Raw genomic sequence first — 16,700 nt, forward strand, 5'->3', positions numbered from 1 at the left:
GTTTAGTCCCTGGGAGCTCTGATTGGTTGGTATTGTTTTTCTTATGGGGTTGCAAACCCGTTCAGCTCCTTCAATCCTTTCTCGAACTCCTCCAGTGGGGACCCTATTCTCGACTGCAAGCATCCGTCTCTGTATGTGTGGTATTTCCCCATTTTTGTGATTATTCCCAGGCTGTTCTTCGGGAGGGTTATTTTTTCACTCCAGATTTTATTCCCCTGGGAGGGGGTTTTAAGACTTTGTTTCTGGATTTTATGGTCAGTCCTTGGAGCTGGCGTGTAGGGCCTTCTCTTCAAAACCAGGCCTGGTCCTCAAATGGAGACACAGGGTTTGTGTTGTCCCTGCAGACTGTGAGGGTCCCTGAGGAAAGTACTAATGCTCTGGAGCCTTAAAGACAGGGACAGGATAGTTCAGGTAGAAAGAAGCCAGACGCCCAGAAACCAGGAAAGAGAATAACAATCGAAATGTAAATAAGAAATACTCAAGTTAATAAAGATAAAAAAAAAAAAAAAAAAAAAAAGAAAGAAAGAAGCCGGACTATGCCTCCTCCAGCTCTTGGGAGTGAGGGTACAATTTCCTGCCTGCTGGACTTGCAACACTCTGTTTTCCTTATAAAACCCCCAAGGTGAGCATTCTGCTAATAAGTCTTGCAGGCCCGGTCTGGCTTTGGACCCCAGACCTGAGGGGTAGGGGATTCTCAGCAGAGGGAGTACAGTCTCTTCTCCCTCACCCCCTGTACTATCTTCCCTCCATCCCTGATGGTCTGGCCTTCCCAAACAGCTTTTGACACTTTGATTTATCTTGGGTTGAAGCAAGCTAAGACTATCCTGGCACCAAGTTTAGCCTATTTTTTTTTAAGATTTATTTATTTATTTATTTTATATATGTGAGTACACAATTGCTGTCTTCAGACTCACCAGAAGGGGGCATCGGATCCCATTACAGATGGTTGTGAGTCACCATGTGGTTGCTGGGAATTGAACTCAGCACCTCTGGAAGAGCAGTCAGTGCTCATAACCACTGAGCCATTTCTCCAGCCCACCCTGTATTATTTTTAAAGACACCCCTACTCCCCACCTCTCCCTGTCCCATGCTGCCTACTTCTAGGAGCAATAGTGACTTGTTTGCTTAGTTCTTGTGTAAATGGAATGTTCTGGAAATGACCTTTCCTGCCTACCTGGTTGTCTTCTCTTTCTCCTTGATCTTGGGCACTCATGGACTTGTGGAAGCAGGACCAGGAAGGGATCTTCAATTAAGGAATGAAAGAAATGAACAAAGAAAGAGAGAGAGAGAGAGAGAGAGAGAGAGAGAGAGAGAGAGAGAGAGAGAGAGAGAGAGAAGAGAAGAGAAGAGAGGAAGGAAGGAAGAAAGGAAAGGAAGGAAGGAAGGAAAGAAAGAAAGGAAGAAAGGAAGAAAGAAAGAAAGGAAGAAACAAAAGGAAAAAAGATACAACAAAAAAGGCTAATTAGCAGCAACAAAAAAAAAATGTCAAGTATACCTTAGAGGCCACTCCAACACAGGTCAAGCAAGTGTGTTTACTGGCTACTCATGGTTCTAATAAACCTTGTCTGCAGGAGAATTACTTGGGGAGAGTTTGTGAGTCCTGTAACCAAGTCTTCCAGTTAAGTCTGCTTCTGGAGCCAGGACTACTGTTGTAAAATTATAAAAAATATATCTGTCTTTTATCCCCCACTTGGCTCAGCATTGCAGTGCCCTAAGATATCTGGTAGATATCTTAATCTCAGTCAGCAAAGAGTCTCACCTGCTCTGCTCCATACCATATCACACTGCCGAAGGCCTCTCTCTGAGCCTGGTAACAATCTCTACCCATCCAGTTCCCAAGGCAGGCTTTACCATGCCAGAAATATATATCCCAACTCCATGGTGGCCCAGTGTCTCTGCGGCCACACACGCTCCCATACTCAAACTGTCACATAAAAGAACACACAATACAATAACCTCTGATCTAATTGATAAGATATAATTGCCCACCTAAACATACAGAGCCCTATACACATTCATCCCTTAAGAATATTCATAACGACCTGTAAATACAGAGTGGAGTCTTTACATCAGCCTCCATGTTTTCTCTGAGGCTTCTTCTCCCGGTCTCTTCATTTCCAGTCTCCTCCTCTTCCCTCAAACTTTTCTCCCGGCCATTCTTCCTTCTCGTCCAATGACAGGCCTCATTCTATCCTGTACCCACCCTCACCTGTATGACATCCTACACAGGACCAGTCAATCATCAGGATTGTTTCAAGGTCCCCCGTTCCACATGTGGCCACTGTGTCTTGAAGGCTGAGAACCCCTGGGCTTTCTGCACATGCACGTATGACCTCTGGCTTACAAGGTCTGTTTTGGCAGTAGGACATGACCACTTTGCTCCAGCTGGATCTTTTTTTTCCGGAGCTGGGGACCGAACGCAGGGCCTTGCGCTTGGTAGGCAAGCGCTCTACCACTGAGCTAAATCCCCAACCCCTGGATCTTTTTTGAGTGTCAAATGGCAGGTGTAATGGTTCAACCAGAAGCTAGGTGCCCTTGGGGGGTCCTCTCGAGGAAAACATGAGTGCTCTTGGGGTCTTAATGCTTCCCCAGGAAGTGCAGTTGTTAGGGCGAAGGCAGAAGACGCCCACTGTTTCCTTCTGCAGCACCCCATCCTGGATGTTCGGTGGCCTGGATACTGTGTTCTATGGGAATGACTACCTGAATGCTCTCGCTGTCTGCTCTGTGAGAATCACTACAGTGACAGGAGAGACTAGCAATGGAAACATCAAGATCAACAGGAATGAAGGCAGTTTGAGATGATGACTGAGGTCCCTGCTCACCTGGGCTTTGTCTAGTGGACAGAGCATGTGGAAAGAGCCTTTAGACTACAGAAGGGAGGGGGGCAGATAGCATAATGGGTGACACACTGTGTGTGTGAGTGTATGAGTGTGTGTATGAGTGTGTATGTGTGATTATGTGTGCGTGTGTGTATGAGTGTGTGTGTATGTGTGTGTGCATGTGTGTATGTGTGTGTACATGTGTATGAGTGTGCATGTGTGCATGTGTGTATGTGTGTTTGAGAGTGTGTATTTGTGTGTGTATGTGTGTGTATGAGTGTGTGAGTATGTGAGTGTGTGTGAGTGTGAGTGTGTGTGAATGTGTATGTGTGTGTGAGTGTGTGTATGTGTGAGTGTGAGTTGTGTGTATGTGTGTGAGTATGTACATGTGTGTGTGTTTGTGTGTGAGTATGTGAGTGTGTGTGAGTGTGAGTGTGTGTGAATGTGTATGTGTGTGTGAGTGTGTGTATGTGTGAGTGTGAGTTGTGTGTATGTGTGTGAGTATGTACATGTGTGTGTGTGAGTGTGTACGTGTGTGTGAGTGTATGGGTGTATGTGTGTATGTGTGAGTGTGTGTGTGTGTGATGCTTTGAGGGCTTTTCCTCAACCACTAGCCATCTTTTCATCCTTGGAGTGATTTTCCTAAAGAGTTGTCTCTAGCAGGGCATAGGGGAAAGCGACTTTAATCTCAGTAGTCAGAGACAGAGATGAGTGGATCACTGTGAATTTGAAACCAACTTGGACTACATAGGCCAGCCAGGTGGGAATACAAAGTTAGACCCCATCTCAAAAACCAACCAACCCTACAACCAAACAACCAAATAACAAACCCCCATTCCAGGAAAAAAAACCCAAACCAAACACAGATACCCCAAACAGAGCTGTCTCTACACACACACACACACACACACACACACACACACACACACACATATATATATATGTATATATATTATACTTTTCTAACATTATATATATATATATATATATTATACTTTTCTAACATTATATATATATGCAGCTCTGTTTGGGTTGCCTGATGTGTGTGCTGGGAATGGAACTCAGGTTCTCAGTAAGACCACATGTGGTTTTTTTTTTTTTTTTTTTTTTGGTTCTTTTTTTCGGAGCTGGGGACCGAACCCAGGGCCTTGCGCTTCCTAGGTAAGCGCTCCACCACTGAGCTAAATCTCCAGCCCCCCACATGTGTTCTTAACCACTGAGCCGCCTCTCCAGCCCAAATTAAACTTTTTATTTGAGACAAAGATTTTTTTTAAGTTTCCTGGGTTGGTTTTGAGTTCATTCCTTGAGCTCAATCTGTAGTCTAGGCAGGGTTTGGATTCATAATGCGTCATCAATCTAAGATGCCTTTCTTTCCTCTTCAAGAAAGGGTCTCACTATTACGTAGCGCAGGCCCTTAGAATGTAGGCTGGCCTTAAACTCACCAAGATCTGCCCACCTTTGCCTCATGAGTGCTGGGATTAAAGGTGAGAGCCACCACTCTCAGCCTGAATGTCTTATAGAAACCAAGACTCAATGTGGTTAATTCTGTATTTGTGACTTTGTATTTATTAGACAGAGTCTTAGCGGGTAGCTCTGGCTGTTCTGGAACTTTCTATGTAGATCAGGCTGGCCGTGAACTGCCCCTGCCTTTCAAATACTGCGATGCACAACGGGGTGCACCACACACTGATGTCAGTTTTGTGAGCCAGGTCTTACATGTCCCAAATTGGACTCACACACTTGCTGCATGGCTAAGGGTGACACTGAATTTCCTGTCCCCACCTCCCAAACGTCATGGTTACAGGCATGCACTGCCCAGGCTATGTTCTGTGGGAGCTCAAACCCAATGCATGTTAGGCAAGCACTTGCAGGTAAACACATCCCCAGCACCTCCTGTTTGCTTTACTCACCAAAAGGAGGTGAGGTGACTGGGAGTGTCACTCAGTGATACTGTGCTTGCCTAGCATTCAAGAGGCCCTGGGATTGATCACACACACACACACACACACACACACACACACACACACACACACAGAGCCTTCTGAGACACTGTCTTTGATGCCTCATTCATCCCCTCCCCCCTTCTTAAGTTTCAAGTTGCTAAGGGGAAAGTGCTTGGCTCCCCTGGAGCCATCTGACATCCTTTGATGTGCTTTATCAAATGGAGACAGTAAATCAAAAGAAAGGAAGCTGCAGCATCCAGAAAAAAAAGAAGACTGAAGATGGAGATGAAGGGATGAAGGGAATTCCCGGGGTCTGGTGAACAGAGATGCCAAGATGCCAAAGACGGAGAAAGCCCAGAAATCCATCAGCCGGAATTGCAGCAGGGCAGATAGCTCTGAGCAAGGTTTCTCCAAGAAGAGGCTGTCGCTGTCAAAGAATTTTGAATATATGGGTAAAGAAAACAAATGTCTAAGTGCAGGAGAATGACCTTGACAATGGGCGTGGACCTAGCCAATCAGGTCAAGGATAAAGTAGGTATAGGTTCATATAGTATTTAAGTCAGAGGGGAGGGTTAGAGTCAGAGACAAACTCATGGCATTCAAATATTTGAGGTGGGCCTTAAAACAGCAGTTCTTAGCACTTCGTGGGCCAATGCCGCTATAAATTTAATGGGAACTATAGCCTCTTTCTTCATGAATAAGGAAAAAATGAAACCCAGAACAATTAGTCCACACTTCCAGGGTCCAGTGGGTCCCTTGCTGTGGACCCAGTTGAGATAAATGAGTGGATTTACAAATGGGAGGGGGAGAAGGGGAGTCCTGTAGGCAGACACATGGTCTGCTAGAACATACCATTGCTGTAGGGAGAGAGGCAGGGGGGACCCTCAATCGCTTCAGAACTTCTTGTTGGCCTCTGACATGGTTTGATTTTCAACACAGAACTCCATACACTGCTAGCTCAAGCCCCAGCGTGACCATTTTGGGACCTGGGGCCTTTCGATATGTTTGTGTTACCAAGGCTCGGTCCTCACGCGTGGTCAATGCTTCTCTAAAAAGGAGGAAGGAATTGGCTCTCTTCTTGCCCTTCTGCCCCGTCATGGGTCTTATGGGTGTGTAGTCTCAGATGATCCAGGCTCTAGAATCTCGAGCAGGTCTCTGTTCTTGATTAACTACCTGGCCTGTGTTATCTGCTTCAGCAGCCAGAACCCGTAATCCTAGAATTGGTCCTAACCCAAGATGGATTCCCAGCATCAACTCTGCAGTTGAATTGCTACTTGTGCTGACTGAGCGTGAGTGTATAAACAAGCATAAGCTGGTTCCAGCCCACACTCGTGTGTTTGTTTACACGAATCGGCCTGCTTTAACATTAAGTATTTTATTCTGAGCATCTCATCAGGGATGTCTGTAGCCTTGGTTACCAGATGGTGCAAATTCCTTGTTTACAGTATTCACTGCCCACCTCTGCTGGCTTCATTTCCATGTGGGAAGTAGCAACCTTCCAACATCCATTGGCTTCGGACATCACTGTCACTTGCTTTGGCCAAAGGAAGGTGACAGGAAAAGTACTTCATGCAAGTGGAAAGGCTGTGTGTGTGCTCCCACCGTTCTCCTCCATTGCCTTAACAGTGGCACGCCCAGGGGCTGCTCCAGGTCCCAGATGAAGACAATCCTCGGGGCTGAGCTGTATCTGGCCCACATAGGTGAGAGGGAAAGAAAACTGTCCTATTGCAATTTGGGGATCGTTGGTTACCATAGCACAACAGGGTGATGATGAATACGCCAGCATATTTGGGAATGGTCACTGGACTAGCTGATCAGAATCTGCTATTGGGTAGATGTTGTCTTAGAACTCTGAATTTTATTATTCCATTTCTATCTGTCTAAGGCAAGGTATCTTAGTGTTCTCTTGCTGTGAAGAGACACCATTGACCATGGCAACTCTTTATTTATTTATTTATTTTTTTCCGTTTTTTTTCTTTATTAACTTGAGTATTTCTTATTTACACTTTGATTGTTATTCCCTTTCCTGGTCTCTGGGCCAACATCCCCCTATCCCCTCTCCCTCCCCTTCTCTATGGGTGTTCCCTTCCTCATCCTCCCCCCATTACCGCCCTCCCCCCAACGATCACCTTCACTGGGGGTTCAGTCTTAGCAGGACCCAGGGCTTCCCCTTCCACTGGTGCTCTTACTAGGATATTCATTGCTACCTATGAGGTCAGAGTCCAGGGTCAGTCCATGTATAGTCTTTAGGTAGTGGCTTGGTCCCTGGAAGCTCTGGTTGGTTGGCATTGTTGTACATATGGGGTCTCGAGCCCCTTCAAGCTCTTCCAGTTCTTTCTCTGATTCCTTCAATGGGGGTCCTATTCTCAGTTCAGTGGTTTGCTGCTGGCATTCGCCTATGTATTTGCTGTATTCTGGCTGTGTCTCTCAGGAGAGAGACCATGGCAACTCTTACAGAGGAAAGCATTTAATTGGGCCTGGCTAACAGTTTCAGAGGTTTAGTCCATTTTAAGCCTGGCAGCACTCAGGCAGACATGGTGCTAGAGAAGGAGCTGAGAGATCTACCCTCAGGTCTGCAGGCAGCAAGAAAAGAGAGACGCTGGACCTAGTTTGGGCTTTGGAAACCTCGAAATCCACCCCCAGTGACACACTTCCTCCAACAAGATCACACTTCCTAATTCTTTCAAATAGTACCAGTCCCTAAGCATTTAAATATCTGAGCCTATGGGGTCGGTCTTATTCAGACTACCACACCAGGATTATTGCTATTAAAAGATTTACTTATTTATTCTTTTAATCAATCAACCAATCAACCAACCAATCAATCAATCTATCAATGTGGACTGAGGTTATAGTTTAGTGGTAGAGCCCTTGTCTAGTATATACAAAGCCCTAGGTTTGATCCCTCCAAACCCCCAACACACACACACACACACACACACACGACTCTTAAGTCATTTGAATCAACGCATGACCAGAATTGAGAACAAAATATTTTATTTCTTTCAATAAAACTATAGTTTACAGTCGTATTTACTAAATAAATTATATAATTTCTCTTTTACGAGCAATAAACTAAATCACAAATATTTTCAAAGACAATGTATATACAAGACATAAGGCCTTTTATAAACAGCTTTGCTTTTCTCACTTCACTAGTAAACAGTGAAAAAAATCTTTATAGAAGCTAGCTTTCTATAAAGGAAAGGCAGACCTATTATACTGATCTTGAAAGGAAAACAGATCGAAGCTTGTTATGATTCGAATCTCTGAAACAAAGAGAGAGGATTTATATCTTATTCATCATTTGGCATGGATGGATTTTTAAAAAATATAGAAGCAGGTTCCATAGGTTGCTTATTTGTAATTACTCTATGCATGCAGAATGAAACACCGAGAGAGCCTATGGGGAAACAGCACTTCCCAGTCCAAGGGGGTGATCAGCAATGGTAGAGAAAAGCAGCTTAGACAGAGTTCATGCAGTTCTTCACAGTCAGCAAGCAACAGCACCCACAGAACGGTGTGGGCTTTTCACATCCATCTGCTGACGGGCCATGGACCCAGGCTCCCCGACATCTCGCAAGCTTCAAGGTCCTGCTGATTCTCACTATGTGTGCTGGGGTTCGGCCCAGCTCTTCTGAAGAATTCTGCAGTGGGGGAAGTTCTCTCCCATAGTTGTGTTCAGGTCCCATTCCTGTGCTCAGGTGGTTACCACTTTCACTTACTGGAGGAAGAGTAGAAGAAAGAAACAGAGGTGAGCCTCAGCTTTAGCATCGGTTTGGACCTCCTGCCTGTAAGTGGGACCTTAAGTTGTTATTTCTCCCAGCAACTTGTGTCTGATGAAGCATGCGTTAAGGTTGGGGCCTGTGGCATGTTCATTGCCCTAGGTTTATGGAGATCCAGCCCCAGCTACATCACAGCAATGACTTAGGATGAAGCAATGTTAACACTGTCTTCCAAATTACTCTTATACCCTCCGTAATTTGGAGGGTATAAGAGAACTCAGGTGGTATATGAGAACTGAAGCCAAAAAAGTATGACTTGGCCATAGTCCCAAACTAGTGAACTCTACGTTCCTTTCCAAACAGTATCCTGGTGGCCAGCAGTACAGCAAGTCATCAGATATCTAACCTAAAAATGCTAATTAAAATCAGAGCCAGGCAAGGTTGGCATGATGGTACATCCTGTGATCCTAGCACTTGGAAAGCAGAGACAGGAGGATGACAATCAGGAATTCAAGGTCATTCTCAGCCTCAGTTTGAGGCTAGCCTGCAGTACATAAAACCCTAACTCAAAGCAAAGCAAAATGAAGAAACCAATTAAATAAAAGAAGGCAGAGGCAGCCTTGTTAGTCTGATAGACATATTCTGGTACATATGAGGGAAAGCATTTCAGTTTAGTCTGTACAGGTATATATTGGGTTAAATTTATTTTCTAATTATCTAAGCTCTATAACATTATGTATGTTTCCCAGACTGTAAGCCCTGTTTCATCTATAGAATAGAAATAACACTCGATGGCCACACCACCCGGGGTACACCCGAGTTTGTGTGGCTTTGGAGGTAAGCAGTCTTGCTCGGTTGGACTAGGGCAGGAGAAGAGCAATAACAAACCCTTCTCACAGAGCAGTTGTGAGGGATAGGCTGTTCCTCCCTCCTCAAACCTCCTCCTTCCTTCCTTTTTAGGGAAGGTTTACTACATTACCAGGTTAGCCCTGAAATCCAGACTCAAGTGATCCTCCTGCTTCTGCCAGGCAAGTAGCTTGGATTGTAGGTGTGTCACTACAACTGGTAGTCACAAACTCTGCTTTGTGTGTGTGTGTGAAATAAAATGCTAAAAATCACATACCACACACACACACACACACATACACCACACACATGAACATACAAACACATACACACAAACACAGACACACAAACACACAAATACACTACACACAAACATACACAAACACACACACACAAATACACCACACACATAAACATACAAACACATATACACAAACACAGACACACAAACACAGACACACAAACACAGACACACACACAGACACCACACACATAAACATACAAACACATACACACAGACACATACACACAAACACACAAATACACTACACACAAACATACACATACACACAGACACAGACACACAAACATACACACACAGACACACATACACCACACACATAAACATACAAACACATACACACAAACACAGACACACAAACACACAAATACACTACACACAAACATACACATACACACAGACACAGACACACAAACACAGACACACAAACACACAGACACACAAACACACAAATACACTAATACACACACATACAAACATACAAACACATACACACAGACATAGACACACAAACACATATATACACACATAGAAGACACACAAATATATACACATACCGACACAGATGCATACACTATTCTGTTATCGTTGCATACTCACTGCAGGAATTATTTTATTTAAACGACCTCCCTACACCTTCGCAAGCTCACAGTGACTGGAAATAAGCAAACATGTGATCTGCTTCTATATAAAGTTATATAACTGGGGTTGTGGATGCGTAGCCTTATGATAAGAGTATATGCCTAACATCTGTGAGGTCCTGAGTTTGAGTCTTAGAATCAAACAAACAAACAAACAAACAAACAAACAGATTTGGTACCCCCAAATTGGAGAGAAGGTTAGAGCTGGGTCACAGACATGGTACTATCTAATACCTTCAAAAGAGACAAACAAAACAAAAGCCCAATTCAGAATAAAGAGTTTGAAATGGTATTTTTTTTTGAGGAAAAAAAAAAACAATGTCAAGGGTAATCCCATTTGGCAATAAATAATTGAAATTCATCATACAATCTGACCCAATTGTGACTTGCAGTTTTATAACTTTACTTTTTTCCCCTCTGGTCCTGGGAATTGAGCCTAAGGCTCCAGGATGCTAAGCGAATGCTCTAACTCTGAGCCACATCTCTAGCCCTCACTACTTCACTTTAGAGTTCTCTCTCCCCCGGCTGAGCCTAAGGTGACAGGGCCTCCTTCTTGATAGCACAGCACGTGTGGGCAAGACAACAGACGATGTCAAGTCTTTCCTGGTGTCTCCTGTCTTGGCTCATGTGACTCTGTTTATCAGTTCCTCCCTTGGTCCCCACTCCAGACCTACTGTTTGGATCATCTGAAGGTTTGGATTCTCTGTGAGGGATTCTCTGGTCAGAGGTGAAGGAAAAGGTAAGACTTCACATCACTGAAGACTTGTCAAGACAAACTGTGCTAAACAGCATCACAAGATGCTCACGGTCCTACGTATCTTAACCTTACTAGTGATACCCCTGGGGTAAAATGTAGAACATCGCACAATTCCAGCAAGTATTCTGCCCCCAGGCCTGCTACACCCTTCTGCTAACCATGGGGCATCCCCTGCTATCCATGGGGCCTCCTCTGCTATCCACGGGGCATCCTCTGCTACTCATGGGGCATCCTCTGCTAATCATGGGGTATCCTCTGCTATTCATGGGGCATCCTCTGCTAATCATGGGGCATCCTCTGCTATCCATGGGGCATCATTTGCTAATCATGGGGTATCCTCTGCTACTCATGGGGCATCCTCTGCTAATCATGGGGCATCCTCTGCTACCCATGCTGCACACCCTCTGCTGTCCAGAGCATTCTCATTTGGTTTCAAGCTGCAGCTACTTACCAAAATGCCTTGGAGGAAGCCATTCTTTTCCTTCCAATTATCATATGCCCAACTCCCCAATTTTATATTCTTATATCAAGTCCCCCCTTCTCCTAGCAATTCCTCAATTCTGCTTTCCCCAAGTCCTATTCTGTATTTTTCTATTTCCTGCTGTTTCTGTATCTTTCCAACGACAGCACATCACCTCGTCCTGGGTCACTCGGCCTGTTTCTGTCAATCACTCACAGCATAACTACAAATCTGTAGCGAGCCATTCCAGTGCCTCACCTCAACATTGTCTCCTGGGCTTTGAGGACTCTTCCCTGTCTGGATTCTCCTGATTGTACTCCAAGAGATCCCAGAATTTCAAGGCCAAAGGTGCTATTACTTAGCAAGGAAGTCTAAAGTCTGCCCTCCCGCCCTCCTGCCTGCCCTTCCTTTTTCCTTCCTTTCTTCTCCTCCTTTTCCTCCTCCTTCTTTTTAATGTTCTTGAAAAAGGTCTTGGCTATGTGGCCCAGGCTGGCCTTGAACTTGTGTCTTGTTGATATATTGGCTTCAGCTTTCTACCACAGCAGGTTTTTTTTTAAAGTAGTAATTTTCACTTGGTACATTTTATTTTACTCATATACCTCCTTCGCTGGTTATTATTTCATGAGACCTGATCACCTGGGGACAGAGTACAGCTGGCTCACTCTTGTGACACAAATGACCTGACACCATTTTGCTATTCATGATAAACACACACATCACTGCTGTAGAGATCAGGACATGGCAGGGCAATGGAATGGAATCTCATGTGTGCAAACTTCACAGCTAATCTCCAGCTCACAGAGATCTGCCTGTGTTCTCCTTCTGCATGCTCCAACATATAACAAGGACTATGCTCCACTCTGTTCATCGCAGCCTTATTTATAATAGCCAGAAGCTATGAAGAACCCAGATGCCCCTCAGTAGAGGAATGGATACAGAAAATGTGGTACATCTACACAGTGGAGGACTACTCAGCTATCAAAAACAATGACTTCATGAAATTCTTAGGCAAATGGATGGAACTAGAAAATATCATCCTGAGTGAGGTAACCCAATCACAAAAGAACACACATGGTATGCACTCACTGATAAGTGGATATTAGCCCAAAAGCTCGGAATACCCAAGATACAATTTACAGAGCACATGAAGCTCAAGAAGAAGAAAGACCAAAGTGTGGATGCTTCAGTACTTCTTAGAAGGGGGAACAAAATATTCACAGGAGGAAATAGGGAGACAAAGTAGAGAGCAGAGACTGAAGGAAAGGCCATCCAGAGACTACCACACATGGGGATCCATCCCACCAAACCCAGACACTATTGGGAATGCCAAGATGTGCATGCTGACAGGAGCCTGATATAGCTGTCTCCCGAGATGTCTGCCAGAACCTGACAAATGCAGTGGTAGATGCTGGCAGTCAACCGTTGGACTGAGAGCGGGGTCCCCAGTGGAGCAGGTAGAGAAAGGACTGAGGTAGCTGAGGGAAGACCAACATTATCAACCAACCAGACACCCCAGAGCTCCCAGGATCTAAACCACCAAAGAGCACACACGGAGCAACCCATGTCTTCAGCTGCATGTGTAGCAGAGGATGGCCTTGTTGGGCATCAATGAAAGGAGAGGCCCTTGGTCCTGTGAAGACTCCATGCCAGGGCAGGGAGGCAGGAGGGAGTGGGTGCGTGGGTGAGTGGGTGAGCACCCTCATGGAGGCAAGGGGTGGGCGGATAGGATAGGACTTTTTCAGAGGGAAAACTGGGAAGGGGGATAATATTTGAAATGTAGATAAAGAAAATAGCCAATAAAAAAAAGGAAGGATATTGGGACCTCAAGCCATGTGGGAAGTTTTCCTCTGCCGTGTGCATTCTCATGATGTCTTACCTCACATGCAGTCAGTGTAACAGAGCCAAGGAACTATGGGCTGGGACCAAGAAACACAAATAAACCCCAAATAAACCCTCCTTTCCTTTAAAAACAATTATTGACTTTGTGAGTGAGCTAGTGAGCGTGTGTGTGTGTGTGTGTGTGTGTGTGTGTGTGTGTGTGTGTAGGACAACTTGTGGAAACTGGTTCTCTCCTCCTGCTATGTGGGATGAGGGGTAGTGATGACGTCATAAGGTACAGCAGTAAGTGCCTGTGCCTATTAAGTCATCTGGGCCTTCCTTTCTTCTTTTTAAAGGGTTATCTCATGTATTTTGTCATAGCAATAGAGAAACTTTATAATAGTCTGAGTCCACATTTCCTACCAGTCCTCTTAAATAAATGTTAGGACCCACAGCTACAGTTCTTAGTACACTTGTTCTTTTCCAAGGATCAAGGCTGCAGACTTCATCTGAGAAGTTTTGCTGTAGAAGGTTGAAGGTAGGACCATTGCTGTTTTTGAAGGACTTGCACACTTTGGATGAAGACCTCCATTTTGGGCTAATCTGGTAGAATGTCACTGATTGGAGCTTTGAATGTTGGTTTATCAGGCCCCCTGTCGACCTCCAGTGCTCCATCAAAGAGCCCTCTTCCCGCAGCAGGTGGATGACAGAAATTGCACCATCTCCCATATCTCAGAAGATAGACTGAGATCAAGGTCTCTCATTTCAAAACTGTTAGCGCAGCAGTAATATTTTAACACAATTCACAGCTTCATTCATTCGTTTTCAAAGGGCGGGATGGTGATCGAGGACATCAATGCATCCTGATTATTTTACACAGGACTTCCGGTACTCAATTGAGCCTGCTCACAAGCACCTCAGAGCACACTGACTGCAGCTCAGGAGTCTATTTTTCTTTTGACCTTGGCTTCGAGATCTGGGGAGCTGAATATAGTGCTGATATCATTTGACAAGGAGTCCGGGTTCCTGGCTTCTTTGTCATCTGCATGGAGGGCCTTCCTCGGCCACACCTGAGCTAAGAAAACTGGAAACTCCAGGCTCACAAGGCCCTCCTCTCCCAACACTTTCTGTGTAAGTACAGAGAGGTAGTACTGCTTTTTCCTAGAGAAAGTGGTGGATGTCACGAGTTAACCAGTGTTCCTCTAATGTGGAGGCCCCTAACTGTCAGTCACCCAGAGCATGGCTTTGTCTGGAGACTGGGACTTCACAAAGGAGATGAGGTTAAATGAGATGGAAGGTCTTCATTCGTCAGGACTAGTGTCCTACTAGAGTGTTGCTCTCACTAGTGGGTCATGACCCTTTGGCGGGGGGCAAATGACCCATTCACAGGGGTTGCCTTTGACCATCGGAAAACACGGATATTTACATGACAATTCATAGCAGCAGCAAAATTACAGTTATGAAGTAGCAACAAAAATAATTTTATTGTTGGGGCATCACCACAACACGAGGAACCGTAATAAAGGATCGTGGTATTAGGAAGGTTGGAAATCATTGTTCTAGACACTGGAAGTTTGGACCACAGACACATACAGAGTGGATGCTGTGCAGACCCAGGAAGAAGACAGCTATCTGTAACAAGTAGAGAGGCCTGGGCAGATTCCCCAGCAATAGAGCGAGGGACCTTGAACCCTCAGTCTATAGAGACCTGAGAGAAGAATTTTCTGTCCTCTTAAGTGACTTATTCTGGTGCTTGTTGTGACAGCTCTAGCAAACAGAAACTGAAACAGGGGCCGCAAGGATTTAAAGAGTTCTCTTGTCTTTAAAGCCTCCATATTTTCATTTTAGTATACGTAATCCTATGCCCCTTTATGATCAGTTCATCAGCTTGTGGAAACAGGATAGGGCAGAGACAGGAAAGGAAGCCGGAAGCCGTAGCGCCCGGAGTTTGTCGATAGTTTGTTACCCTCGCTGTCTGAACTACAGAAGCAGCATTTTCTTTGTTGGATTAAACTGCCAAGAGGTGGCCTTCAAAGAGATTCGAGTGGATGAGAAGTGCATGCTGGGACCTGAGGGGAGATGAGCCGCTCCTCTCTGTTGTGCATGATTCTAACTGCAGCCTCTAGGCCAACCTGAGATGGCAGATGCTGGGTTTGTGGTGTGAGATGCCTTTGATGCCCAAAGACCCTGGTCCCTGATAAACTGAGACACACTATGCCGGAGGGATATGGACAAGTGCATAGAGAGGAGACAGGTTATTGAGCCCCGTATTTATTCTTCATTAGGTTTCAGTAAAGCCTTCAGTCCCCGCACCCCCACCACCACCATGGGCAGAGCTGCCACATTACCAGTAGGTGGCAGCAGAGGGTTTATGGAAAAGAGGGGCACCGATCAGTGAGTCTGTGGCTGTCATTCTGGCTGGCTTTCTGAGTCAGAGGGAAAGTGCATGTGGCTACCAGGAAACATGTGAAGGCTGAAGAGGTTGCATGCACAGGTAGGGATCTGTCCTCACACCTGCTCTGGAAACAAGGCACTGTGGGTATGTTGAGTTCTGACCTGGGGCCTCTAGGAGGTGACACATTTCTGTTGCTTAAGTCACAGTTTGTGGTAACTCCTTACAGCAGACAAATGAGGGAAAGCCAGGCCCTCAGGCTCCTCCTCTGGACACCCCCTCACGTATTATCAGACTTGGTCAGCTTTGTTTATATTTTTTTAAATTTTATTTTATTACTTTATATGTGTATGTATTTGTCTGCAGGTGTATCTGTGCAACACATGCATGTTTGGTGCCTGTAGAGGCCAGAAGAGGGCACTAGATCCCCTAGAACTGGAGTTACAGGCAGTCCTGAGCAGCCATGAGGGTGTTGGGTGTTGAACTTCCAATTCCATTGGAAGAGCAGCCTGTGCTCTTAACTGCTAAGCCATCTTCCCAATCCCTATTTTTTAAAATTATTCAATGGTCCTTGAGCACCTTCCTCTTATACCTCAGAGATCAGGGAGGAAATTTGCATAAGTGGAGTCAAGTTCAAAGGCCTAAGGGTATGACATGAAATGTTCACAAGGTCTAGCCTGGCATAACTTCACCATCTGATCCCTGCAGGTTCTAGGCCTGGAAGACATCGAGTTCATATCGGTAGTGCTAGCTTCCTCTCAGCACTTTCATTCTCAAGAGTTGGAGAATCTTAGGAGACAAGACAACCCTAGCATCCTGGGACACAGAAGGGAACAGACACAGACCCTTAAAGAGAAACAATAGGGCCAGAGGGGCTGGGACATAGAGGGAGGCTTTCTATGTAGAACAGGCTGGTCTCGAACTCACAGAGATCTGCCCATCTCTACTACATCTGCACCTATCACCCCCACCCCACCCCAGTTCTTTCATGGGTCTTA

The 16,700-nt window shown here is 45.2% G+C and overlaps 1 protein-coding gene across 6 annotated transcripts in view; it reads right to left on the bottom strand.

Moving 5' to 3' along the window:
* Window positions 1-877: 877 nt before the first annotated feature.
* Pip5k1b (phosphatidylinositol-4-phosphate 5-kinase type 1 beta) overlaps window positions 878-16,700 on the bottom strand; it is a 283,946-nt gene continuing 268,123 nt past the window's right edge. For 4 of the 6 annotated variants that reach the window (NM_001012743.1, XM_087564151.1, XM_087564147.1 and 1 more), the window contains one exon: window positions 7,743-8,486. In NM_001012743.1, coding sequence (NP_001012761.1) covers window positions 8,484-8,486 — 3 coding nt within the window. In that variant the 3' untranslated portion in view covers window positions 7,743-8,483. Of the gene's footprint in view, window positions 1,244-7,742; window positions 8,487-16,700 lie in introns of those variants that run through there. The other 2 variants (XM_087564143.1, XM_087564152.1) reach the window with 1 other exon arrangement.

The sequence above is a fragment of the Rattus norvegicus genome, chromosome 1 (assembly GCF_021556685.1).
Source record: "Rattus norvegicus strain SHRSP/BbbUtx chromosome 1, alternate assembly SHRSP_T2T, whole genome shotgun sequence".
NCBI lineage: Eukaryota > Metazoa > Chordata > Mammalia > Rodentia > Muridae > Rattus > Rattus norvegicus.